This window comes from Xylaria bambusicola, assembly GCF_022495145.1.
Source record: "Xylaria bambusicola strain CBS 139988 unplaced genomic scaffold F5B22scaffold_1, whole genome shotgun sequence".
In the NCBI taxonomy this organism is placed as follows: domain Eukaryota; kingdom Fungi; phylum Ascomycota; class Sordariomycetes; order Xylariales; family Xylariaceae; genus Xylaria; species Xylaria bambusicola.
Window position 1 is genome coordinate 123,856 of NW_025953554.1, and position 26,297 is coordinate 150,152.

At 48.8% G+C, this 26,297-nt stretch overlaps 6 protein-coding genes across 6 annotated transcripts; 2 read left to right on the forward strand and 4 right to left on the reverse strand.

Annotated features, from left to right (window-relative positions):
* Positions 1-988: 988 nt before the first annotated feature.
* On the forward strand, positions 989-2,731 carry F5B22DRAFT_2430 (microsomal epoxide hydrolase). The gene is made up of 2 exons (XM_047969944.1): positions 989-1,654; positions 1,748-2,731. The coding sequence occupies exons 1-2, from the start codon at positions 1,120-1,122 to the stop codon at positions 2,452-2,454; spliced, it is 1,242 nt and encodes a 413-aa protein (XP_047836138.1). The 5' UTR covers positions 989-1,119; the 3' UTR covers positions 2,455-2,731.
* Positions 2,732-3,091: 360 nt separating this feature from the next.
* On the reverse strand, positions 3,092-7,829 carry F5B22DRAFT_582157 (uncharacterized protein). The gene is made up of 5 exons (XM_047973279.1): positions 7,384-7,829; positions 7,073-7,309; positions 5,692-7,004; positions 3,914-5,614; positions 3,092-3,856 (listed from the first exon to the last, which is right to left on the reverse strand). Exons 1-5 carry the CDS (start codon positions 7,542-7,544, stop codon positions 3,624-3,626), a joined length of 3,645 nt encoding a protein of 1,214 aa, XP_047836139.1. The 5' UTR covers positions 7,545-7,829; the 3' UTR covers positions 3,092-3,623.
* A 976-nt stretch (positions 7,830-8,805) lies between these two features.
* Positions 8,806-10,337, reverse strand: F5B22DRAFT_632355 (prolyl 4-hydroxylase; the record flags this gene model as incomplete). Its single annotated transcript, XM_047976683.1, has 2 exons — positions 8,806-9,971; positions 10,034-10,337. The coding sequence occupies 2 exons, from the start codon at positions 10,335-10,337 to the stop codon at positions 8,806-8,808; spliced, it is 1,470 nt and encodes a 489-aa protein (XP_047836140.1).
* Positions 10,338-11,878: 1,541 nt separating this feature from the next.
* F5B22DRAFT_2456 (uncharacterized protein) lies at positions 11,879-13,916 on the forward strand. Its single transcript, XM_047969962.1, has one exon. It carries the CDS (start codon positions 12,224-12,226, stop codon positions 13,526-13,528), a length of 1,305 nt encoding a protein of 434 aa, XP_047836141.1. The 5' UTR covers positions 11,879-12,223; the 3' UTR covers positions 13,529-13,916.
* Positions 13,917-14,322: 406 nt separating this feature from the next.
* F5B22DRAFT_582170 (uncharacterized protein) lies at positions 14,323-17,188 on the reverse strand. The gene is made up of 6 exons (XM_047973280.1): positions 16,577-17,188; positions 16,251-16,269; positions 15,984-16,139; positions 15,801-15,905; positions 15,686-15,743; positions 14,323-15,630 (listed from the first exon to the last, which is right to left on the reverse strand). Exons 1-6 carry the CDS (start codon positions 16,592-16,594, stop codon positions 15,030-15,032), a joined length of 957 nt encoding a protein of 318 aa, XP_047836142.1. The 5' UTR covers positions 16,595-17,188; the 3' UTR covers positions 14,323-15,029.
* Positions 17,189-24,551: 7,363 nt separating this feature from the next.
* F5B22DRAFT_632357 (uncharacterized protein) lies at positions 24,552-26,018 on the reverse strand (the record flags this gene model as incomplete). Its single annotated transcript, XM_047976684.1, has 4 exons — positions 24,552-24,861; positions 24,898-25,447; positions 25,503-25,719; positions 25,884-26,018. The coding sequence occupies 4 exons, from the start codon at positions 26,016-26,018 to the stop codon at positions 24,552-24,554; spliced, it is 1,212 nt and encodes a 403-aa protein (XP_047836143.1).
* Positions 26,019-26,297: the final 279 nt, after the last annotated feature.

Sequence of the window (26,297 nt, forward strand, 5' to 3'; positions counted from 1 at the left end):
TAGCTTTCAGTGGATTATCTAGTGGCCTGTGCTCCAGCTACCTAAGGTAGGTAGCTTTAGTGAGTCCAGGCCCCTGTAGGTCCCGTCATAGGCCGCTGTCATAAGTGAGTGGTGCCACTATTTTCGGCCCCCGCAGTTTCAAACACTGAGCCGTCACATCAGCACAACGTCATAAGTAAACACCTGCACTTAATGAACACCATTCATCCTCCCTTCTTATCCGGTACCTGTCCTTCAATAGGTACATGAGACTACGAAGTATGTACTGTTGAAAGTCTTCAATGAAGCAAAACCACACAATTAAATTCAATAGCACAATGCTCCAACACAACGAAGCTCCATGATTGGATGCCTACCACAGAGTGCCATAGATATCACAGACAGTAGCCCATACAGGTTACTCGGAGGTCTGTATACATTAAACCGTGGCAATGGAAACTTGAATTCAGTTACTTTATGTATGTATGTAGATACCTACTCAAGTAGGTAGGTAGGTATTTTGACGAGGATCGCAAACAGGTGTGTCCAAAGTCCCAGCGATCAACATACTTGTAACGGAAAGGCGAACTCTTACCAGCAAGACGTAGGTAGACCAAAGGCGCATTCATTAATCAGCAGATATACATTATTCAGCAGTTCAAAGAAGATATGGTGAAGAGCTTCAGGCGTGCGCTTAAATGTCGTCGATAGGGCGTATGGGTAAATGTAACACAAGACTATCGTGCTATCAATCCATTGGCCTTGACATCTCTTCCCCCACAACGGCAGGGAATCAACAGCGTCATGGTGAGGAGATGGCAACCTACAGCCACCGGTGTCATTCGACCAGAAAAGAGAGCAAAAATCAAGATATATAAGAAGTGAAAATTCACCCTGACTCGAAATGCGGTTTCAATAGCAATCAGACACAAGAAACCGACATCATCCCTTCGGAGCCGACACGGCCATCAGCTAGGATACCCGAACCGCTTATATCACACAGCATACACATATAAACCCCGATCAGGCTGGAAGAAGCATTGACAGTATCTCTCAGCTCTCTCATCCACACCTCAAGGTCTTCAGGCTCAAATAAGTAATATTCACAAGTTGCTCAATCACATCTAAAAAAAAAAAAAAATGGCAAACATACGCCCCTACAAGATCTCAATCAGCGAGTCTCAAATCCAAGATCTAAAAACGCGCCTCTCACTCTCTAAATTCCCCGACGAGCTCGACAACGCAGGATGGGACATGGGCGCGCCCCTCGCCGACATCAAGCGACTAACAAGACACTGGGAGTCATCTTACTCCTGGAAGACCGCCGAGGCGGAACTCAACTCACTCCCACATTTCATCACGGATATCCAATGCGACGGGTTCCAGCCGCTAGCCATTCACTTCGTGCACATCCGGAGCAAAGTGCAGAACGCCATCCCGTTGCTCTGGATCCACGGATGGCCGGGACATTTCTGGGAAGGCGTGAAGATCATGAAGCCTTTGACTGAAGGTGACGGGGTGGAACACCCTGCGTTCGACTTGGTCGTCCCATCACTGCCTAATTTCGCGTTTTCTGAGGGGACGAAGGAGAGGGGATTCGCGCTGGCGCAGTACGCTGAGACGTTGAATAAGTTGATGTTGAAATTGGGGTATAACGAATACGTCACGCAGGGGGGTAAGTTAACTACATACCTACTGAGTATCTCCAAACAGATACAACTCTCCCTCCTCACATGTAAAGTTTATATCATATTCTAACATATCACAGGAGACTGGGGAACACACATATCCCGTGCCCTAGCGCACCTCTACCCCCAAACCTGCAAAGCAACACACCTAAGCATGGACGCGGCGAACCCGCCCTCCTTCCTCGCCAACCCCGTCCTCACTCTCCAACACATGCTCACGCCCTACAGCAAGCGGGAGCGCGAGGGTCAGTCCCGCACGGAATGGTTCACGAAAGAAGGCCGAGGCTACAATCTCGAACAATCCACAAAACCCCAAACCCTAGGGTACGCCCTCGTCGACAGCCCAGTGGCATGTTTATCATGGATCTACGAGAAACTTCACGACTGGACAGACAACTACCCCTGGACCGACGACGAAGTATGCACCTGGGTAAGCATATACTGGTTCTCTGTCGCGGGGCCGGCAGCATCTACACGCATCTACTACGAGACACATCATACCACCCGCACCCCCGAGAACCCGCGCGCCGTGCCCCGCGATATGCTACGGGCGTATTCCCCTGGTGTCAAGCTCGGATACAGCCACTTTCCTATGGACTTGGTCGTGCTACCGAGTACGTGGGTCCGGACGCTGGGCAACGTCGTGTTTGAGAGGGATCATGAGGACGGGGGCCATTTCGCTGCATGGGAAAGGCCCGGTGAGCTTGTGAAGGACTTGAGAGATATGTTTGGGAAGAAAGGGGGTGCGTTTGGGTGTGTTAAGGGGGCGAATGGATATTCGCAGTGAATGTCGTTTCATCTGTTGTTAGTGGCTGGGGGGCTCATTTCAGTTTTGGTCCCTTTTAAAGGGTAGTGGTGAGGAAAGAAAATGACAGATGAAGGCTGGCCAACGAGGAATTGAACTTTGGGCGTCAATGGAGCATACAACCCCATCTCTCGATTCTCATATGCTTCGCTAGACCAGTCTACCCCGTCCACTTTGTCGTAAGAGATGTAATGATATAGATTTTACTTCTCTCGAACTACAAACTATCGAGATTCAAGTTCGATATATCCTTACCAGATTCGTCTTCAAGCGCCGTGAATGTCTCCCTTCTCTTCTTGCACCCAAAGTAACAGACATTAATTTACCCCTTAAGCCTATAGCGCTGTGTATCCTCAGTTCTCGCAATCATCAACTCGCGACTTGTGTATACAGTATTAGTACCTGCGATTTAATGTCGTGGCAGAGTTCGTCTTTGTCTTAAAGTGTTGAGTATTGTGCGATGTATGCTCATCTGCCTATCTCTTCATTCACGGCTAATGTTTCTTAATCTTGCATACAAATGTTTAAGTGTTAGTATGGAAGCCTCCAAAACTGGAGTCCCCCATACTATGGTTGCCCTATCGGGCGGAGATGTTCACATAAACCTCACTCTACAATATTTAAATAAAATTATTAAATTAAGGCTATTTTTATACTATAAAGTATATACTTAGCTAATATTTAAAGTAATAAAGTCATTAAATTATTATTTGCTGTGTTCGGGTAGGGGGGTCTCTACAGATCTATACGTCACGTACAGCTATGTAAGTAGCCAACCCACCAACCTTCCAACTTACAAATCTACAACATCACCATCGAATTTTCAGACTTATTGGAAACCAAACTAGAGACTGACGAAGCAGCCTCCGAGCTAGAGCTAGAATGATTACCTCGGCTCCCCAATCGTCTTCGACGAGTACGTCGAGCACCACGATATGGAGATTGTGTATGTAAGAGTGACTGTCCAGGCTTCTTTCTTCTCCCGTACTTAATGGCTGGAAGTCCCTGAATTATTCCATTCCGCGCGAGCATTGCACCATTGAGTGAAAAATTCCGCACTATCATGAATGCTCTCATGGCCGCGTTCTCCATTGCCAATGCAGGCGAGCCGTAGGTGAGGTCTGTTGTGTACTCGCGTCCGTTCACTAAAACTAGACATGAATAGCCACTCGCGTCTTTATAACATTCGTAAGCGGGATCTGGCCACCCACGACGGCGGCAAAAAGCTGACGCGTACGAGGGTTAGTGAAGTCAAACTCGAAAAGCCGGAGGCTGATCTGCTTGGACATGACGTGGAGTAAACACCAACGGGGTAACTTACATTGTAAATACTCCCTATAATAGCCGCCTTCTTGTTCCTGCGAGGCAGAAATGCTATCACTGACTGTAATCAAGTTGAGCCATAACCCACCAAGAAACCCAAGCATTTGTGTGTACATACCTGCATTATCCGTAGTGTCCTCGTGTCCAAGTAATGACAGCATTTTCTTTTTCTCCTCTTCCCCGACTCGACTGTCGGGCGCGATTATTGATTCTTCTAATTGCTCTTTCAACCTCTTCATACGCGCCTTTGCCTTTTTAGTAAGACATAATGCCTCTTCCAGTCGATTATGGTCTAAGTAAAACATGACTAAATCAACTACCGACTCCGTCGTCGACTCATTGTCTGGACCAAGAACCCTGATCCTCGCTTCCATGACAACTTTTAAGTTCTCTTCAGCTTTGTCTAGCTTCCCTTGGCGCAGGTAGAGGTGGCCCAAATCATTAATGGTATGCAGAGTCAAGATATGATCAGGCCCAATATTCGTCCGACGTCCAGCAAGCGTTCGCATATACATCTCTTCCGCCTCCGCCAACCTTCCTTGGTCTTCGAAAATGTGTCCCAGACTGTTGACCACGCGAAGCGTGTAGGTATGGTCGGGCCCGATCGTCATCTCGTACCCCTTTAAAACTTGTTGTAACGTGGCTTCTGCCTCGTTGAAATCACCTTTCTTCGTGTAGACTAGGCCAAGGTTCGCCCAAACCCTGAGCGTATAAAGATGAGTCAGCCCAAGGACTTCTACTCGAGTCTTGAAAGCGCGCCGGAACAAATTCTCAGCCTGCTCGAGTTTATCTTTGTCGAGGTATACTAGTGCGAGGTTGTTAGCGGAGCCAAGTGTGGCCATGTGGTCGGGTCCTAGAAGCTCCTCTCTGCCTTGCAACGCTTCAACACACATAGATTCCGCTTCATCAAGTTTTCCCAAACCTTGGCAAAGCACACCCAGGTTGTTCACAGTGTCCAGCGTCGACAAGTGCTTCGGGCCACCAGTGGACTTCTTGCTTTCAAGCGTATACTTGTATAAATCATAAGCTAATAGCAAGTTCCCATGAGTTCGGTGGAAGTCTGCCAAGCGATGCGCTGCTTCGGCTATAGGGGAAATTTCAATCTTCCCCTCGGTTGATTGAAGGTCATCAGTTGGCTGATGGCCATAGGAAGCCTCCACCTTTTCACCGAGTCGGTCTTGCGCCGAAAGAAGCAGCTGTGAGCAGAAGGTAGCATGTGGAAGTAGCTTCCGGGATACCGTCCAATAGTCCGAGTTCTTTGTTTCGGGCACAGCTAGCCCAACTAGCGAGATCGCTGTTTTAAGGAACTCAAGTTGTTCGGGTTTTGTTAGATCAACTTCAGCTGCACACCTATGGACCACTGGGTGTACGGAATAGCAGACAGAGTCTCCTTGAATCATCTCGATCATGGAGTGACTCAACAGCAGCCTGGTAGCTTCGATGAACTTGAGCTTGTCCGTTGCGAGGGCCCGAAGCCATTCTGGGAATACGTTGCTACTGGCCTTGGCCGCTCCACTGAGAAGTCCATAGAACATAGACTTGTTGTCCAAAAACGCCCAAACACGGAGCAAGTTAATGGAATCCGGGTTCTTCGCCTGTATTGTCCGAAGCGATATCAACCAGGTAGTAGCTATATTCCGGTTAGCATGGTAGAGTATCGAAGCCCCCTGGTATTCCATCAAATCTTTCCATTGCTTTTTGTAGTATAGCAAGTAATCTGCGAATTTCATATCTGTCTCCCGAAGATACGCAGCAGCTTGAGCCACAGCCAGTGGCAGCCCATCGAGCTCCCTAAGAAGTCTATCGATGTTTACGTCGCCTGTGTACATTGCGAATGAGCTTTCACTTTTTATTTATGCGATAACGCGCAGAGGTAGGCCGGAACGGATAACTCACATAACTCGCTTCCATACCATTTTTCGAAAATGGAACGAGCTTCCACGTCTTTCGCTTTGTCCAGTCTTCCGGACGAGCCTAGTTGCGCAAGGCGTGAGAGCCTAGTTGTGACCAATATCGATCCATGGGAAGCGGGGAAATAACGAGATAAATCATAGTCATCTTCATCTTGATTGTGGGCGTCTTTATTGACATTATCGAAGATGAGCAGCCACGATGAATTGCCTGATTGCTCAAGCCAACTCATGACTCTAGTGAGAACAACATCGACGCTAACATCGCCATGCGATAAGTCCTTGCGGCTCTGCTCTGATATGGCCTGGTCTGGGATTCGAATCGCACACATCGCAATGCTGCGCTTCAAATTCTGTTCGGTTCTCCCGTCTAGCCAGAATACAGCAGAAAACTTGGTGTGATGTTTCCGAACAAAGTCAGCAGCAAGCGTTGTCTTCCCCATGCCTCCGAGGCCGTGGAGGACATATACGGTCTGTTCAGAAAATCTCCGATCAGACAGGAGAACCTGCTCCATTTCTGCAGTGTCTGCCGAACGAGGAACGAAGTTCTGCGTTATTGGCACGCCTGCAAGACTAAGGCTTCCCTGAAATTCTTGAGACCTCTCTGCCGGTCGGTCTATGGTGGTAGGCTCGTCCGCTCTTGGCGGAAAGTCAGTCTGCAATAACCCGTGAGGTACTTGAGCGGATATGCTTGTATTGCTCTCGACTGGACTCGTTTTCGACATTCTCAAAACACAGGCGCCGAACTGCCGAAAGACTTCTTGCGACTGAATATATCGCAGAGTAACGGCAGCGATCTCAGCTTTTTTGACCGCTTCTTGCAACCCAACAGTCTCTAAACCTTTCATCACACTGAACCGATAGTATAGTCCATCCTCGGCCAACTTGAACTTATCACATCGAAATCTTTCCGCAGTCTTCTCAGTTTCCGTCGCAATTGCAGCAAGAGTCTTGCTGATGTGAAAAATGGTGTCCCTGAATGGTTTAAGACCCGGCATGCCAGTTCCTATGGATATAAAACAGTTGAGATTTTCGGCGAGGTGGTCAGCACCCCAAATCTCCTGTGCTTCATTCCATACAGAGTACACTGGGTTGTTGACACCCACAGCTGCTGCGTCGACGAAACTTTCCCCAAAGGGCCCAATGGTGATTGGATCAAAGAATGAGGTAGCGGCGGATGTGGCCCTACAGGCTTCCCAGATCTTTGTTGAATTGAAGAGGTGTGAGTTGACCGACGTAGCCTGGTATGACTTGAAGCAAACAACATCTCCAGTCTCTTTACAGGTTGCGTAGACCGCACTAGGGTCGAGGGTACCATGGTCAGTTGAAAAGTACATCAAATTGATTGGACTAGGGCCTAGGTGTACACTTTACAAACTGAATCAGAGTTGTCCCGAAGTAGTTCATCTTCGTTGAACCCATGCTCCACCAAGACCAACTTTATAGCCTTTTCTAAAGCCAACTTATCAAAACGGCCTTGGATTTTGCCTTTAAGCGTGAGCCGATGTCTACGCTTCTTAAAGACATTATCCGACAACGCCACATAAGCATCTATGCATTCGTCAACGCCCATGCGCAAGCGACCTAGCATTAACGCAATAATTCTACAATGAAGTTTGGTCATGGTCAATAACTGAGATTCAAGTCCAAATGAGATCACACTGTGGGTGAAACCTACCCTCCAGTGCTGGTGCCGCCGATCAGGTCGAAATAGTCACAAGGCTTGGGAGGATGGTCGCGGTTGATAGTGGACATGAGTTGCTGCAGGATGATAAGCGAGGACAGCCCGCGAACCCCGCCCCCGTCAAGCGACAGGAGGCGAAGATTGCGTTCCGGCATGATCACCGGCTTGATGTGAGCTGTGAGGAACGGCACTCCTTTAACTAGACCATGATGCAAACCCGACGTTATAGACGTGAAAGAAACCGCACAAGGGAAACAAGAAACAGGGCTGGCGGCGCTGGGATATAGAATGAGGAGGAGTCAAATATTGATCCCGGCTCCTCGCTGTCAATGAGAAGTACTGCGCCATGCAGCTGCATGAGAAAAGAGGGCTATCAGAGGCGGTAAAACTTGGAGGCAAATACGCTTGACAGATTGGTAACGGCTCAGGTTGATTAACACTCTGACATCAAACGTAAGCCACCCCCTCCCTTCAGCAGGCTAAGCCTTTATACCTACCTTTTCCTCAGCTAGCAGCTTATGGGCGGTGACAATTTCAGAACTGCTGCAATGGCTGTTCCCATTGAATCGTGATTGGTCACTGCGGCACTGCAGAGCCATACACCTTGCCAAGGCAGCCTGCTTCAACAAAACTGCCTTGCTGTATCAGCTTTTCTGGACCATGACAGGACCTTACGCCCGTATTCACAGTTCGAGTCTTGTCATTTAAGCCCAGATAACTCCCATCAGCAATACCAACAAGCAGACGTTGACGGCACGGAACCAAGGGTGCTCAGAGTCCCGCAGCAACTTATTTAATTATAGTTTTCTTTCAATTGTAGTCTCATGTCTCTAGCCTGAAGTTGAAACAGCGCAACTAAGGTCTAGACTCACAAGGTTTACATGTTCCAAATAGTGATGGCATCAGGTATCTAAGCATTGCGCTCTTCTTCTATCAATATTAACCATGATATCTTTTACTAAAGGCAGCTTTGTAGAAAGGTGTTGCGACATTGAAGACGAGAGCCACTCAGGCAAAGGCCGTAGATATAGATATAACGAATGTATATAATCTAGTCGCAATACATCTATGATATATATCCGTTTTTAGTATGGAACCTTGACGACCCAAACCGCCAATATCTAGATTCATATCCAAGTGTAATACCAACAAAAGTCGACTTGGCTTGAGATAAAGATTGAAGGTTGGTTTCTTCCAATCAACCGAAGGCCCTCAGGCCGACGAGTGATGATAGTCTTGTCAAGTATGACTATAAGTCTAGCATGGATAATCCCGGTTTTCGCAGGCGCAATTTTCATAGACGTGGATCCTTTGGGAAGGTGACTTAGATATTCTCATATCTAGAGAGGGTGATTCTTGAACGAGCTTTGCCTTAACGAGGGACATTTGGTTTTCTCTTCTTTCCCATGCGCCTTATCAAGCTCGGCTAGGCTCAACATCGAACTCTACATCAGTTCGGATGATGTACTTCGCGCCATTCCTGACGCCGGTTCCTTCATGCAACAAAGCACCTTTTGCATCACCATGTGGGAACAATGCGACCGCTCCCATCGTCGGCCGGACAGGATGGGCATTCATAACACCTTCTCTGATACTTGGAGTGAAGAATGTCGTCTCGCCTCCCTCGAATTCATCGTTCAAGTAGACCAAGAACGTAAACAAGCTCGACTGCTTGGCATCCTTGGGCGAAGCATCGTAGACGTAGGCGCCGGTTTTGGGATCGATGCCTGACGGTGGCCAGCCGCCGTCAAAATGACACCGGTACTCGGCGCCGGGGACGTAACGATAGACTCTAAAGCGTCGGTTGATGCCGCGAGCTTTCCGTCCACCAACGGATGCAGGGATATGTGGAGAAACCCGCTTCCAGAGAGCGTCGTGGAAAGCCTGATCTACAACCCAATAAACATTGTGCGCGAGAATGCTGGAAGCAGACCCGTCGTCACGGAGAGGACAGTCCGGCAAAAAGCCGATGGTTTCCATTGCTGCGACAATTGACATGCATTCTTGGCGCGTCAAGACATCTTTCATGAGCGATAGTCCAGGAACAGTCGGATGTTTGTGATGTGTCGCCGTTGGTCCGTCTGCGGCCAGTTCGACAGCATTATCGTTACTGAGATACAGAACAGCAGGATGCAGGTTTGGGGGCTTGCGCTCGGAGCCTGCTGTTGTCTCGAGGATCTTGAATCTATCCTTGATACCCTCTGGGCAAGCCTTGAAGATGGTCTTATCTAATACACCCTGCCGAACAGCTTGCCGCGGTGTTTTATCACCGTTATCCCAGATTGGCTGTATAGATAAGGGGCCTTTAAGAAGCGCTGGCACCTTTGATACCTCGTCAACCGGCCCAGTAACCCTCAGTATCATATCCATCACCCTGAGTAATTCGAGCTGTGTATCGGTCCGAATATCAGGCGCTTCACTAGACAGCCCACTCACAACATCGAGATCTCGTACCCATCGGCAGAGGGCACCTAGTTTTGGCGCTTGGTTCCGTATTCGCATCTCGGCTAACAGGACGATAGCATCGACGTATTTGCCATCTACAAGGGCCGCCGATACACGAGAGGTGAGGTTCGTCTCGGCTTTTTCACTGTTAGCTTTTGAAAGACCTCATTTAAGAGGGGCTTAGGTGAAGTAATCTTACCAACTGTGTTCATGCCAGTAGTACATGCTTGCTTGAATCCATACACAGCAGTACGCAGGTTCCGGCAAGCTTTGGACTTGATTAGAGCGGGATGTTGAGCGAGCGACTCTAGGGTCTCGACCGTGATCTCTATCTCTTCTTCGGAAACAACGCTTGCAAGACTCTTGGAGTCCAATTGGTCTGCACTTTTGGTCGCGGACGGTGCATCTGGAGAGGGCGACAGTGGCAAAGTCGTGCTGACGGCACTCTTCTTGTTCGGCAGATTGGACTGCGCATTGCGCTGGCGCTTCCTCTTAGTCGGCATCCTGCAGTTGACTTCTCCGTCGCAAATCAATGAGAACCGACGTCGTCTGCCTCAATAAAAGACCTGCGCGGAAGTGGGATGGTGGTGTTGAGGCGGCATGAGGTTCTAGACTCAGAGTTGCCATCCCTAATACGGTAAACTTTCCCAGTCTTAAACAGCCAAGTCCTCCCAAAATTCTAACCTTACTCAGCATGGTCCATGTTCGTGCTGGCTGGGGTCCGGGGCGCTAAATGTTGGCCCCAGATATTCGGTCCACTCCGTCTCACGGTAGACATTCTGATTTTGACCGAACCACACCTCTCCGTCCCAAGACGCCAACGTCATCGTGCCATCAGTCAAGTATGCCGCCAAGCGTGGCCATCGAGAGACCCGCGTTGCTAGATAGAGGGTCTAAGATATATACTTCTCCGTGATAACTCTCACGTTGTCATGTCAAGGCCGGCACTTTCTTCAATCTTCCGCAGTTGTTCCGTCTTGGCGATTGTTTGGTTGAGCGTTAGCCAATCACTTCTCAGCAGTGCGTCACTTAGGGTCTTATCTCTAACATCTTGGTGAGATGGGTAAACTATTTGGCAATGGGGAATGGTTTCTCGGGCCCTTGGCATAAAGCTTATCTAATATCAACAACTTCAATTCGACTTCGGCGCTTCCTAAGAAACAAATCTAGTCATTCGCCTTTATGTATTAGTCGCCAGCAGGCAACGCTCCCAGTAGGCTCATTCTTTAATTCATCCAAGGTAATGGTCATATGAGAATGCGTTCTCACACCATTAGTCTAAACGCCACGAGATAGTGGGCAATTTGACCATCTGATCATCTCACTCCATCCAATAGCGAGATGTGTCCAGTGTTGGAATGAGGCAACAACAAGGCCTATCAAGTGCTATCTTGCGAAAAGCTTAGCTTTATGGCCACTATCCATGGTGTGACGTTTTGACGGAGCTAGAAGCCTCTTTCGAATAGGGCTGATGTTCCAGGTATACACATAATTCAGCTCTATCACATGTCTCAAATGAAGGAGGGGTAAAAACCTAGCTGACTTATCAAAGCTATGTCATTCAGTGCAGGCGACGAGAAGATTGCTACACTCCCATTTCCAAACGGGTAGTGCATAGCGCCTTCATGACAACAATCTAGAAAAGCGAAATGAAACGGGCTTAGTCCAGGTGCACTCACCATCGTATAGTCAAAAAGCATCACGGTCTTGTTCTTTTTTTACCGTCTAGGACATTCATGCTTTAAGACCTAGAAATGGCATGGGTGGCAGATCATAGAGTCTGGACGAGGGGGTAGCAAGGGACACGCAATCAATATGAGTCAGATATGAGTCGACCACCAATGAGCTGGGAAACCTATCCGCACTTCGCACTTCGGCCTCGGACTTTTACGGGAAAAGGGGTGACAAGGACTCGAATGTGACTTTGAAGATAGGCGGTTGGGCCTTTTTCCTGGTTCAAGAAGAATATGCCGTCAAATTTTTAAAAAAAAGAACCAGAATGTGTCACACATCAATCAAGTCTTCGGTTAAGTTTGAGGGCCGCTCGTTGATCTGCGTCCGAAATCACCGAGGGCTGAAGCTTTATGTGGCATAACAGGGTGTACAATAGCGGCAAGGCAACCTACGTATGGCAATTCAGAGCCGATATTGCACATATGTCCCATCGGACAAAATTTGACCACAAAGGGTGAGATTCTGGTACCCTAGTGCAATCTAGGACAGGACGGCGCTCATACTGATACAAATACAGGCTGGTAGAAGACGTTGCAGATGATATACTAGTCAACCTCACTCTTTCTATAATTTATCTCACTAGGAGAGACTGAGAAGGCTCGGAACATTCCTTATTCTACTCCCAATATTGAAAAAAAATCTATCCAAGTGGATCATGACTTCCTTCAAAGTCCTCATCGTGGGGGGCGGCATCGCCGGCCCAGCCGCCGCATACTGGCTATCGGGCATCCCGGGCGCCGAAATCACACTCATCGAGCGATCCTCGAAAATGCGCGCATCAGGCCAGCAAATCGACCTCCGCGTCGCGGGGGTAGACATGATAAAGAAAATGGGCATCGAGCCAGCCGTGCGAGCCGCGAGCTGTCGGGAGCCCGGCACACAGATCATCGACGTCCAGGGGCGCGTGAAAGCTTTCTTTCCGGCCGCCAAGCACGGCGCTGCGAGGCAGAGCCTGACGTCCGAGTACGAGATCATGCGGGCCGACTTGGTGAAGATATTGTACAAGCTCACGGACGATTGTCCGAACGTGAAGCACGTGTACAACACGATGCTTGAGAGCTTCGTCCAGGACGACGAGAGCAAGGACGATGGCAAAGTCCACGTGACCCTCTCAGGCGGGCGCAAGGAGGACTTCGACCTCGTGCTCGCTGCGGACGGAACAGGGTCGAAGACGCGAAAGAGCATGCTAGGTCCCGACGCCCCTGATCCGCGACGCAGGACAGGCGGCTACATCGCTTACTTCAGCATACCCTCACAACCCGACGACTCAGACAGACTGACGGTGTGCTGGTTGCCCGGACCGCGCATGGCACGAGGCCTCATGACGCGGAAGGACTGTCCCGATTTGTTACGGATCTACATGATGATCGGGCAGCGAGACGAAGCCATCGACGCCGCACTCCAATCGGGAGAACTATCAGCCCTGAAAAAGGCAATAGCCGACGTCTACGAAGGCGGCGCATGGCAAACGAAGCGTTTCATGGAGGCGCTGCTCCACGCGCCCGAGGCAGATGACCTATACTGCACGCCGTTCGAGGAGGTCTCGCTCCCCGTCGGCTCGTGGTCGAAAGGGCGGGTCGTGCTCCTCGGGGACGCAGCGCACAGTGGCACGGCGAACGGATACGGGACGTCGTGGGGTCTGATCGGGCCGTATCTCCTGGCCGGCGAGCTGGCGAGCTTATACGAGGACGACAAGCCCTTGCCCACCGCGGCTATTGTCCAAGCCGCGAAGCAATACGAGAAGGTATTCCGGCCCGCGGCCCTTGCCGGTCATGGAGAGAGTAACTGGACCGAGTCGATGTTCGCGCCCCGGACGGCACTTGGTATTGCGATTCTGAATTGGATCGCTGGGTGGGCTGCATACTTTAGAGTTGATAAGCGGTTTGGGATTGACGGGGCAATCGGCAAATGGAAACTCCCAAACTACCCCGCGCTGGATAAATATTACCAGTCAGGGTGATTATTATTTGGGCTGCCTGTGCGTGTCAGCGGGCTAACTCTGTATATTTATTTCTCTTCGATGGTTAGCGATAGGACCAGATACCCCCCTCACATTTAGTATAGCACTATACAAGTGTTACGAGCCCTTGGTGATGCACAGGCTTTCACGTGTCAAAGTAGATAGTCACGTTGAATATACGCCCTCCATTTTTATGCAAACTTCTTTGCTGGCATGTATAGCAGTACTATTAGGTATTTGAGTACCCGGTGCATCGGTTTTTACTCACACTCTTAAACTGTTTTTTAATCTTGGAATCGCGGAATGTTAAACAGCAACACTAGATGATGCAATTATAATGCAACAAGTATTCCAAAGCAGACGTTTTCTATATCATCTACTTAATGAGACCTTTAATTACTTGCTAGGGTGGTCGTAGTTATAAAATATTTAACTCTGAGTTACCCTCCAAAATAGTTATGCACGATACGATACATAGAAGACATCAACATGAAGCTACTATACGAGATCACATCTCAACATCAAGAATTCCTCCCCTTCCGGCAAAATGGTTGTTTAAGATCTCCATAATATAAAGCCGATAGATCATTGTACGAAGCAGCGTCACGTACATCAATGAATTTCCATGTGCTCACCATACACACTGTCTTCACCATTTATCTTCATTACAGAAAAGGAAGGGGGCGTACGACGTAAAGCCAATCAATACCTCCTCAAGCTAAAACAGCCATGAATTGAATGAGATGCACCGGCTTCAAGAAGCATTAATATGCAAAACTCTAAGCGCTGCGCGCCCTTATCCAGAACACTTAATACACTCTCATTCCGAGAACGCAAGAGGTACAACAGTGACAGCAAGAAATTTATTACCCATGCCACACAATCGAAATTCCGGCCCGAATCCAACAACGGCAACGCGATATCAATTCATCAAAGACTGTGATGAATTTCTTAAGATAGCAGCAACTACGCCATCGTATCCAGTCTCCTCATCCTTTCAAATCCCTAAGTAAAAGGACTTTTTGGGGCTTGTAAGAATCAAATTCAGTAGCAAACGTAGCTGCATCGCATATATCAGATGCTGCTCAGTCAAGAAGTGAGATACGGAGAATCTGTGTCCTCTACATGCCATATGGATGCCTATAGCTCTAAAAAAGACTTTCATGGAGAGCGACTTAGTAATCCTACGAGTAAATCTACCGAACAATATCAACTTCAACGGCTACCATAGTTTATTTCACGTCAAGCAAAGCAATTCAACCAATTTGCAACCCGTTTTTGAATCTGAAAGTAACTTTTTTGGATTCAGGAATTGTTACCCGAAATTGAATGAGTTTCTAAACATCTCGTGCCCAGAAATTTGGTGTTTTCGGTCCAAATAATCAGACTGATGGGCTTTTATGGACGATAAGGCGAGGATGGCAAAATTTTGCCGTATGAACATGACTATGGACTACATGAAGACATCCGATAGAACCTCTCGTCGATCATGAATTAGCGATTAAGCGCCCAGACTAGGGAATGCACTCTCGTCGCTGGTGTTAATTGAGGCGTTCTCGCGACCGGCAGGACGGCCTCCACGGAACTCGCCACGGAAGTCACCTCGGCCTCCGCGACCACGGCCCTCACCGCGTCCACGGCCATCACCTCGGGCACCTCCACGGGCACCTCCGCGACCGCCACGTCCTCCACGGGGACGCTCAGACTCGACAAAGCGGTTGTCGATCTCGACGAGCTGCTTGGCCTTGCGCTCACGCTCGCGCTTAGCCTTGCCGCCGGTTCCAGCGATGAAGTCGTCCTCTTCCTTCTCAAGGGGCTTGGCGCTGGCCCACTTTTTATCGACCTTGCTGCCCTCGTTAGGCTTGCGGATTTCGAGGTTGTCGCCAAGAGCAAGCTTCTTCTCAGCCTGCTGAGCAAGGTAGTCGGCGTAGGAAACATTCTTGTCCTCGGGCTCAGCAGGGGTAGCAACCTCTTCGGCATCTTCAGCGGTAGCCTCCTTCAGCTCAGTCTGGGCGATCTCTTCCCCGGCTTGCTCGTCCTTAGCCTCAGCACCGCCTTCAGCAGCACCCCAGGACTGGGCGGCCTGCTTCTCTGATCCGCCACTGATCGTGTGTTAACATCATGACCATCAGATGGTGTAGGGAGCATGTATCTTACGTAGGCAGACCCTTAGAATGCCTGTCATCACGATCACGGGGGAAGCGACCACCACGGCCTAATCCATACTGTTAGAGCCCAAGAACTGTATGCAGAGGACCCTAATAACGCTCACCTCCTCGTTCCCGGGCGCCACGGCCACCACGTTGACTGCCTCGGGGAACCTCATCAGTGGGCTTGCGCTGGTTGGCGCTGTGGCCAGCGTTGCGATCACGGAAAGCTAATAGAGTAAACGAGGACTGTCAGCCACATCACGGTCACAAGAGAGGAGACTGATTGGGGTATGCTGAAAACTTACCTCCCTCGTTACCGCCGGGTCCAGAACGACGAGTGCTGGCAGTGCCAGTAGGCTTGGTAGGGGCCTGAGGCTCGACGTTGCGCTTGGTGGTGCGCGGGAGGGTCTTCTCGACCGTCTTCACAGGGCCGGACGGTTTGTCATCCTCCTCGTCATTGCCTGGAGAGATGAATCGTCGTTAGTGAAGGTGTTCGTTTGAAGGAAGCCCAGGGTAGAGAAGATTTTTCATCTAGCCGGATCTATGTATATTGGCGGCATCGAGCAACGTACCGAGGAGGGCGAAGAGGTTCTAGTGAAGAGATGACAATGTTAGCTGAAGTTGATGGCGTGCATATCATGCCAATTGAACATGTCGTATGGCGAGCAGCATAATAACAGCGATAGTGGGCTGCGAGTATGATGATGATGACGATGACGACGACGACGACGTCTACGGCGACATTGAAAGCCTCTCTTCAACCTCCCACAAGCTCGAGTAGTTACTCGAGGTGGGAGAGTTGGGGGGTAGAATACACATGATTACAAACCATAAGATAGAGATGTTTCGAAACACAACAGAAACACAACCCACGAAATACAAAAACACACACACGTACCTTTGAGGCGACCGACATGATGTCGCCAATTTTAATCGCCTTTCAGCAAGGCGTAACTTAATGAACCTCAATCAAAGCGAGCTTTGGCGATGCAGATGTCAGAGGAGAGGAGGATACAGCCTAACAGGTCATATCCCAGGAGGAAAATTAAGTAAAAAAGTGCGTCGTAGGGGGGGAAATCTGCCCTGAGCCTCGGGTGGGATGGGACAGGAGGAGCAGGAGGAGGAGGTGTTGTTGATAGAGGCAGCCGGGTGGGTTGTTGCTGTGTGCGTGCGAGCGAGCGAGGGAAGCTCTCAGCCAGCTGCCCAATTCTTCCATGCCAGTCCATGACGGCTACTGCCAATTTTGGCTACACACGCACTTTCGCCGCTGTGTGTGGCGCTGGTGGTGGGTGGTCTTCGCCATCTTTCACTGTGGTGTCTGTCGCTTAGGCGGGATCGGAAAATGTATTGGCAGTTGCTGAGCAGGCGCCAGACAGCAGACAGACCGAGGGCGCGAGGTGGGGTTAGGTACCTACTGTAACAGTACCTAGGCTAATTGCTGGTGCAGTGGTACCTAACTGTAGCTCCCCCCTGTAGATACCTAGCTTTCCACCTTTGTGGCAGGTTTCAGGCTGTGAGAGGAGGGGAAAGCACAGCTATCGATTTGGAGTTTTGATTTGCCTACCGCAATTTTCAGAGTTCATTAGTGCGCAGCTGACTCAGCTATCTCCCGTTGACCATGCACTGATAAGCTTTCGGAGATAGGCAGCTAGGGCTTTGCATCTCGGAAATGCAGCCATGACGATGGTGGAGGACAACTTTCGGAATTTGCCGGTTTCTATTGTTTCGTACATCTTGACCCCAGATCTGTAACGAGAGAGAGAGTTGAGATGGAGTGACATAAACCTCTAAGTAAGATACCTACAAAGTAGATGACTGAGAGTTCTATGTATTACAGCAGGTAAGCAGCCAACCGGCAGTTGAATTACGGTGGGATCTGGGGTTATGAAATAAATACCTACCTACATACTTACCTATGTATGTACTGTAAGTGCCTGTGTAGCCGACGCTCAAAGCATCGCTTGTCACCAATTATGACATCTTGTCAACTCAACCTTCACATTCTGTAGATTGCATCGCATATAGAATTCAATCCTTCAATGAAGCATGTTCAACTCCCTAGTTAGTTAGCTTCTATTGGACCAATCTAAAAAGGCAGTGTTGCACAACAGATCACATTTGCCTGTCAACTTCGGTAGCTGTAAAACAAACATGGCAAATTGGTTGGTTGGTTAACAATTGTCTCACTATCTATATGGCTTAGCTATTTATATAGAGCATTTACCAGCTCGTGATCAAACATACCTCATTGAAAGACAGCAACTATCATGAAGCCTTTGATAGGTTAATAGCTGTACTACTTTTCTTGAGAGTAATTCTACATGAAGGTGCAAGCAACAGCGCTCTCCTTATACCATAAATTCAAACCAGTCACGTAGGGACTTTGTAGGTCGGTTACTAAAGGAGGCTTCTTGACATATCTACTTGAGAGACCATGTATAGAAAGCTGGGACCCATACTTTACGGATAGCTTACTCTATTACCATAATGCGATAGCCAGATGCGCGTTTTTTGTGGATGTAAGTGCAACCTTGATCATTCACAAGCCCACTACTCTCAACTACCTAGTTGGCTAGATATTTCCATGTTGGCTGCAAGACTCAGATCACCAAGTCTATCAGCCACGAGTAGAATCAAGCATTCAGGGGCGGCGGGACTATATTCCTATCCGGCAAGAGGGTACACGATACCTAGCCAGTCACGGCAGACGGGCATGCAGGAACAGACACTGATGACCTGCAGATTATCATAGCGGAACTGCATTGGTCAGCGGCTCAATCCGCGTGGGATGTTATCTCTCTGCAGGAACTGCCGAATATACACGGGATGATGTTGGAGATGCACAACAGGGACGTATATATACCCTTATCTCCGTCGATGGGCATGAGTATCCCTGAGATTAGTAATGGGCCTCAATACAAGGTCGACATGGACATTGGCATAATCGATAAATTGCATGTATAACTATTACGCCGAATACAGTAGATGCGGATATACTTAGATAATGAGAGGTTTAAAAACCCCCCTGCTCAAGACAGCACCGAAAGGGGAAAGTGACGATAGCTCGTCAACGGTGACAAACGATAAAACAATTCGAAAGCAAAAGATAAGACATGGCATAGGTAATCAATACATAACATTTGAATCGTGGGGTGATGTGACGTCGTGCTCGGGGCCGCGAGGGATTTCGATTTGGTTTTTGTTGATAATGGTTATTGCTTATCTCTCGTAGCCAAATGACATGTTATGTTGACACGTCCCGGGACCACAGGACCAGAGATAAGGAGCTCCCTCCCAGGCAGGCCGGAATCCCAGATACAAATACGAACCGAGCGCCTCTCTATCATCCTCTGCAGAGATATCTATCTACTTCTTTATATACTATAGCTATTATTGTGTTCGAGACTGCTTGTCTCCAGGCTGGCTCTCCCGTCTGGAAATGACCATATCATTTTATGGCCGTTGCTACAAGTGAAATGGTACAGCGTTGATATATATTTTGTAATGTCAACTGCCTTATTTCTCTCTCTCTTCTCTTTCCCATAGCAAGTGCTGCGGTATAGAGAATTATCTTGTTCCTAATTGACTGATCAATTGGTTCACCACGATACCCGCTGGTGCTCTGAATAGAACACGTACCCAATCTCCAGTGGGGATGGTCACCAGACTCAAACTGTCCAATGCATCAACCATGGCCTACTATCGAGTAGCTAGTAGAAGTTGATACATCCATCATCCATCTTCTCTCCCTACTGCTATACAGGCTACTGCTGGACACTGCGAAACGGATCTCTCACCGTCTTGACTAGCGAAGTGGTGAACAAACACCAGACCAATGCGAAGAGCTTGACGATTCGGTCCTTATTGCTAAGGTGGCTCATGTGATGGGAGGAGCTTTGAGACAAAAGAGCAAAGGCCAAACAAGAGACGACACCAACGCCGACGCCGGCGCGCGGGCGATCGGTCTACGATGCATTCAAGCACTCTCGTTTGGACAAGCTACCTACCAGTAGACTGGTCATATGCGGGATGCCACAGTGCAGTGCACTACCAGCCACTCCGCTTCCAAGCTGCTCCGAAACTACTACTGTACATCACTGCTCACGATACAGCATGCAGATGTACCGGGTACACGTTCCGGTGTTGCGTGCCGTAGCGTGGTGCGGTTGGTGTCGGGGCACCTACATGCATACATGAACCCACCAGCCAACGACGGCGAACCCACCATCACCAGAACACCACCAGAACACCACCAACAGGCGTCTCATCCGTCTGGTCCGTCTGGTCCTTCTGATCCAGGTACTAAGTACAGCCGTAGCACACGCCTAGCACAGCAAGCACCTGATGGCCCGTCGGCGACCGCTGGAAGTTGGCACATTATGGTATCCTACACTACATCTACTAATTTATATACCTAGGCAGCTAACAGTCGATCGCTGTCTGTGAGTGGCAGGGTTCGGACATTCGGGGTTTGATCCGCCAGCATCAGTTACATGGGATACATGGCCAAGGGATCTCATCGACGCTCCATAGTAGCTTCTCGAGAAGCCGAGAAACGTCACTACGATACACAGACCTTTACTAGACTAGACTCCTGTCTATCCGGCCGGTCATGAAAACTTGACGGCACGACAGCTCATTTACATGTGGAGGTGACGGTACTACTGTACAGCTCGATCGACTCATGCATGGTACATTGTATGATCAATGGCCAATCTAGCGTAGCTCCGTCTGGTCTGATGTCTGATCTAGGCTGGAAAGGATGGATCCCGCGCGTCCAGCCCACTTTCTCCTTTTTTTTCGCCCATCCGATTTCATTTCCTCACGCCGAATGCGGAACATCTCGATTGAGCAGGTGACCGCCCACCTGCACTGCAGGGCCAAGAACGGGGCTTTGGTGCGAAAGGGAAGGAAGGAAAACAACGCCAGAAGGATGAGGAGAAGAGTACGAGTACTGTACTCAGTGGAGAGCCACGGAAAAACTGGGAAGAGGAGGCACAAACAGTAAAAACCGAGTGACAAGGTGGAGAAAAACGGTGTTTCGTGAAACGGTTCCCAGGATCCGAACGCTGCCATGCCACCGCACACCTAAATACAACCTAACCTACGACCTAAGCTACGCCTCTAGACGCGTCGCTGGGCGATACAAGGGAAAATACCTCGAACCACCGGCCCATCCACTCAACCCAACCACCCTGCGAATGGCAACAGGCCCGCCCCAATACATAGTACAATGAGCGGCACTCTCACTACGCGCGACTGGCTCTGGAGAAAATGAGGAGAGCAGCATCGTGAATCCTCCAAGGTCCCTTTCTACTCCCCACGCAGGCTAGTGTACCGCCCACGGTCCATCTGCTGACCCAAACAAAATCATCACACTACAATGCGCGCTACGTGTACCCTCCACAAGCCGCGCCGAGCGAGCCAAGGGAAGTCTCGAACCACTCGCAACGACGCCGGTTACAACTATTGGGCTATCACGACCAAGCCGTCGATTGTCTGAGAAGGGACCGTGGGAGGCAAAGGAGGGATGTGGAATTCCCACGGATGGACCGACAAGGGGCTCTTCGCGCTCTCCACGTCAACAAGGAGTGTAGTACCATGCCGTCTACGTCAACTCTTCTGTTCCATTGCACAACTTCCCGGCATTCGTCCGAGAGTAGAAAGAACGCTGCATGACACTCTGCTCACTCTTCCCTGGTTTTCATACCGAACTCAAAACTCGCCAGTGCAGGATTGGACGGTGAATGGTGCAGAGCAAGGTGAGCTGAGCACAGCAACTTGACAGAATTCACACGAGACAAAGGGGGACGATTTAATGACAGACAACGTGTCTGAGCTATGCGAATTTGGCTGGATATGGCGCTGGTCAAGTCCTTTCCTACACCCGAGGTATTCCTCGCTGGATCACGGCACCCAGGCACTTACGGTACCTACTGTATACATAAGTTAGCCAGGTGTAGTAGTAAGTTAAGAAGGTAAGATAACAGCATAGTATATCCTCGTCCTCCGGCAGTAGCACGAGCGTTCGTTATCCTCTTGAACGCAAGCAGGACATTTCGTTTTCTAGCATTTCCCTACTGTAGTTTATCAACATAAGAAGGTGGCAATTCATCTCTTTGCTCCTCTGGAGATCGTCCATAATAAATAAATAGAATAAAATAAATTGTCGCTATTACTCAATTCTTATTCGGTAATGGAAAATTGCGATTAGGTCAAATCAAACCCAGCTCCTTCGGAGCCACGCCCGAGAACCAATCCAAGATGTGAACACCAACCAGAAAGAAGCCTGTGAAATTTACATATACTTATGATAAACGCAATATACCAATCAGTCCAGTCATCTAAATCAGATAAGCCCGGGAGATGGTGGGTGGGAGGAAACTGCGTTGCATCGGGATATGGAATCTGAGATTTCTCTCAGCCTGACTAACTAGCTACCTATCAACATAACCCCTACCTACCTCGTGCATACATACTCTACTGCAAAACAACGGCAAGATCAAAAACTCCTTCTGTACAGACGAAAGGAATGTGACGACGTAACGTCTACTACCATACTTACACTGACCAAGCATCAGAGCTTTCACTGCAAGCTCGGGAGCAGCCGAAGGAGGAAGACAAGCAGGCGGGCAAGCAAGCAAGCAGGAATTCCGTACCTACCGAGACAATATCCTCGCCAGGCTATCTTACACTAATACAACCTGTTAACATACTTACTTCAATACACTACTACGTACAGCCTCATAGGTACTCACTCGTACGCGACACCATTCTTCTCAACCCATCTATATCAATTAATACCAAATAACCCCAGGCCTCGCTCGCAGCCCATGACCAAAGCCGCAGAGCATACTTACTCCGTGTAAACAGCATTCCTTATAAAGCAATTATATCTATCATCTGACCTCCTCGCCATCACTCACTCACCTCCTTAACTCACATCAAAGACAGGCCGTTCTAAAGCCCCCAAAAACAAATCCCAAATAAGGAAACCCGAAAAAAGAGTAGGCCTAGCTAGCCTTACTTACACATCTCCAACTTGACTAATTACCGCGCGTGTAACACCTGACCAGACATGACCTGACATGACCTAACCTAACCTAACCCAGCCCAACCAACTAACCTTACAAGTATGTAGGTAGGCGGAATAACGAAATGGATACAGCACATTCCAAAAAGTTACGCAATCACAAACCAGTGTCCCCCAGGCCCCAAACCCCAGATCCAGATTCCAGAAGCTAAGTAGTAGGTAGTGTATAGTGAAGTGGATAGGATGAAAACCTAGGTAAGAAAGAGCACGAGGCATCGTGACGGAGGCGGAACCCCGGCCATGAATCGGGCTCTGTCTGCTCTGCCTGGGGGACCTTCCATACACACACACATACATACCTACACATCACACCTATTCTTCCCCCACGACTTTCCCCTTTCTCCACGCTTCACTCACATACCATATATATCCATACCACACCACACCATGCAACACTACTTATTACACAAGAAATATACTAACTAGTTAATGTTATTTTATATCTACCTAACCACCTACCTACCTAGTTCCCTACGCTGAATAAAACCCGACGAATTTTCGTTTTCAGCAAACCTAATAACTCCCCTGCCTCCCCAAGTTCTCACCCCTCAGGCTAACAATCAACCCAGTCAATCATGCAGACCATCTACCTAGCATAAGTAGGTGGTTGGTCGAAAGAATAAAAAACAATGCACCCACCCCAAAGCACTCCCTCCAAAAAAAAAAAAAAAGAGAGGGAGAGGGGGGGAGAGTGAGAACAATAAAAAAGGTAGGAGAGATAGAAGACAGGGGAAAAAGACGGCTTTCAAACCAACATACTCATAATCATTACACTCCCACACCAGGAAGGAAGAAGTAATAGAATAAGCATCTAACGCAAACGCCAGAAATAGAAGAACACCGCACAGCACCACCCAAAATAGAAGTAGACAAGACAACCACCTGATTGATATAGAAGTAGAAAAGAGAGTGAAAAAAAGGAATTTAAGTTGTTGGAAGTCCTGTACTGGTTCCCTTCCAGATTTCTCCACAATGGCAGATTCAATCAATAGTACGTAACGTGGTAAAAGTGAAGCACAGCCCAAGCCTAGCCACAACCAATAAATAGACCCCCATCCATTCCCAACCTAACCTAACCCACCACATACTTATCTCCATGAAGTATATGAGTAGAAATTCGACTTAAAAACAGCCGAGTGTTCATCTTTCCGGTAAACAGAAGGGTATGTGGCTGAAATAACGTGACAAGCAGACATACATATTCTGCAATTTTTTTTTTCTCTCGCAAGCGCTTGTTCTCGCGGCAAGTGAATTGCTGAAGAAGAAACAACACAAAACTTTTTTCTTTTTCGATTCTCTTCCCAAAACTCCTTTAACGTAGATTTTTTCCCCCCTTCCTCCCGCTTTTTCTTACTGCTAAACCATAATAATTTCCCACCTTGATGATGCTCGAAAAGTCGTACCAATGAATAACTCGTAAAACTGTGAATCCAACTCCGCTAGTAGGTGAAGGGTCGGTTTGGTCGTCTCATTATTGAATCTTCAATATGCCCTTATCCTGAACGCCCTGGAGCTGTAGTCCGAGCCGAAAACGTAGATAAACGGTCTAGCTTTTCATGCCTAACCGCCAATTGGGGTATCAGTATCTCACCGTTCATTCCCCGAGGATGATCGTTATGGAAAGCAATACTGCTCTCCTGCCTGGTAAAAAAATAAAGCGACGAAATATAGGGATACATGTCCAGTCAAATGCTTCGTAATCTATTACTCGTGGACGTCGTTCCCAAAGAGATTATTAAAATCACGTCTTATGGCACTCAATCTGCAATCTGGCGTTGCATTACCTCATGTTGCTTGTGTCGAAGGAAAACTGAGTCGGAAAAGCCATGGACGCGCTAAGGCCAAAAGGGTCCCAGTCTAAGGCAGGATCGAGTAGTTGAGTCATGCTCGGATAATTCTGGCCTTGGGTCTGTCCACCATGATCTGTAGCATTTGCAGGCGGCTGTCCAGATGGCGCACTTGTCTGTGTCTGCATAGAGAGACTGGGTGGAGGAGGAACCGAATAACCAGGCGCATACGGGTTTTGGGGCGGTGCCTCCGACTCGGCTTCTTCCATCATGTCGGTTGACGCATCGTACTCCTGTTCTGTACTCACGAGTTAATCCTAGGACGACAAAGTTCCATACAAAACAAAGAAACGGGCAAACTTGCCGAGCTGCTGGAAATGGCTTTGAAATGATGAGCTTGGGTATATCGAAGGCGGTCTAGGCCCGGAAGTGGTCTGGTGTTGGTGTTGGTGTTGTTGTTGTTGCTGCTGCATCAGCTGTTGGCGGGGGTTAGGTAGTATTCCGGACATAGGTGCCATGGGTTGCTTCATCGGGGGAGGCATTGTTGTCCGTATAGTTCCATGATCCGGAGCCACAGCCGTAGGGGAGGCTGTTGAAATGTGACCGTTATATGACGGTGTTGGGTTGGTTGGTGAAGCTGCATGAGATGGTGGTGTCGGCCGAGCCTTCGGCGAAGCTACTGATGGTTGGATGTTGACCTGAGCTGGCACCGATGTGACACCGGGTTCGAGTTTTGGTGCAATACTCGACGTTGACCTACGTGAGTTGTGGTGCCTGTTGAGAATGGCCCGTTGTATAGGTGGTGGTTGCATCATATTCTGAGGCATGTGTGTCGGGCCAAGGTTGGGACTGCCGGTTTTAGCCTGAAGTTCAGCTTGAACATCGATGCCTACTAAGTTGTTAGCGAATGACTGTAGATTAACTTGACGGATATAGTGCCCTGCCTTTTTCGAGAAGAATTCGTTCTAAGAGAGAATTCTTGTACCGTAACATCAGACATTCCTCCGCAGCGCTGCGATGGGCCGCTTGCAGGTTAGTCAGATTCGACTCGTGAACCCGTATAGTGTCCTCAAGCTGTTTGATGTATTCCGTGCGCCGCTCTCTAAAGGCTGCTTGCGCTTGGCGGTTCCTTTGCTTGCGTTCTTCTGAGGTAGCATATATCTTTTCTCGTTCGTTAGCATTGGCACATCTCCAACTAAACCACGTGTCTTTATCATGTGTTATATCCAGCTGCTCTTGGTAGCCGACACTTTGACAGATCGTGCGCAGATCTTCAGCAATCCTAGCCCCCTCCCTTTAGCTCCAAATAATGAAAATTCACCTACAGGTTTTCGGCCACCTTTTCGCTTCACTGGTTGAGTGTCTTGAGGCGCAGGTGTGGGCTCTCCGCCATTTTCCGGGGTAGAAGCTACTGAGTCATCTGAATGTTCCTGAGATTGCTCTTGCTTATCGATGGACATCTTGTCTGACATGACAAAACTGATACGAGACGCTCGCCGACGACGCGGCAAACGCCTCTCACTGGAAGAGGGATGAGTACTTGTGTCAGATACTAAAGTCGACACAGCACGTTAGACGGATGCCTGCTGTTTGGCTTCTGGTGGGACGAATAACGACTTGGTGACACCCCCGTCCCCCAGTGTAGTAGTATAGCTCTTCACCCTGTGTCTTGGTGCCCACGTTCGAGCCGTCGGGTGTGTGTATATATGTCTGTCTACCTAGGTATCTAGGTATGGCAG

Excerpts from the sequence above, each read along its gene's own strand:
- F5B22DRAFT_2456 (XM_047969962.1), top strand. The coding sequence starts at position 12,224 with ATGACTTCCTTCAAAGTCCTCATCGTGGGGGGCGGCATCGCCGGCCCA.
- F5B22DRAFT_582157 (XM_047973279.1), bottom strand. The coding sequence starts at position 7,544 with ATGCCGGAACGCAATCTTCGCCTCCTGTCGCTTGACGGGGGCGGGGTT. Across the intron at positions 5,615-5,691 it reads ATGGTATGGAAGCGAGTTAT|GCGACGTAAACATCGATAGA; the intron begins GTGAGTTATCCG and ends CAATGTACACAG. Across the intron at positions 3,857-3,913 it reads GGACACTACGGATAATGCAG|TCAGTGATAGCATTTCTGCC; the intron begins GTATGTACACAC and ends ACTTGATTACAG.
- F5B22DRAFT_582170 (XM_047973280.1), bottom strand. Across the intron at positions 15,906-15,983 it reads ACCCGGCGGTAACGAGGGAG|CTTTCCGTGATCGCAACGCT; the intron begins GTAAGTTTTCAG and ends TTACTCTATTAG. Across the intron at positions 15,631-15,685 it reads CATTCTAAGGGTCTGCCTAC|TGGCGGATCAGAGAAGCAGG; the intron begins GTAAGATACATG and ends ACACACGATCAG.
- F5B22DRAFT_2430 (XM_047969944.1), top strand. The coding sequence starts at position 1,120 with ATGGCAAACATACGCCCCTACAAGATCTCAATCAGCGAGTCTCAAATC. Across the intron at positions 1,655-1,747 it reads CGAATACGTCACGCAGGGGG|GAGACTGGGGAACACACATA; the intron begins GTAAGTTAACTA and ends AACATATCACAG.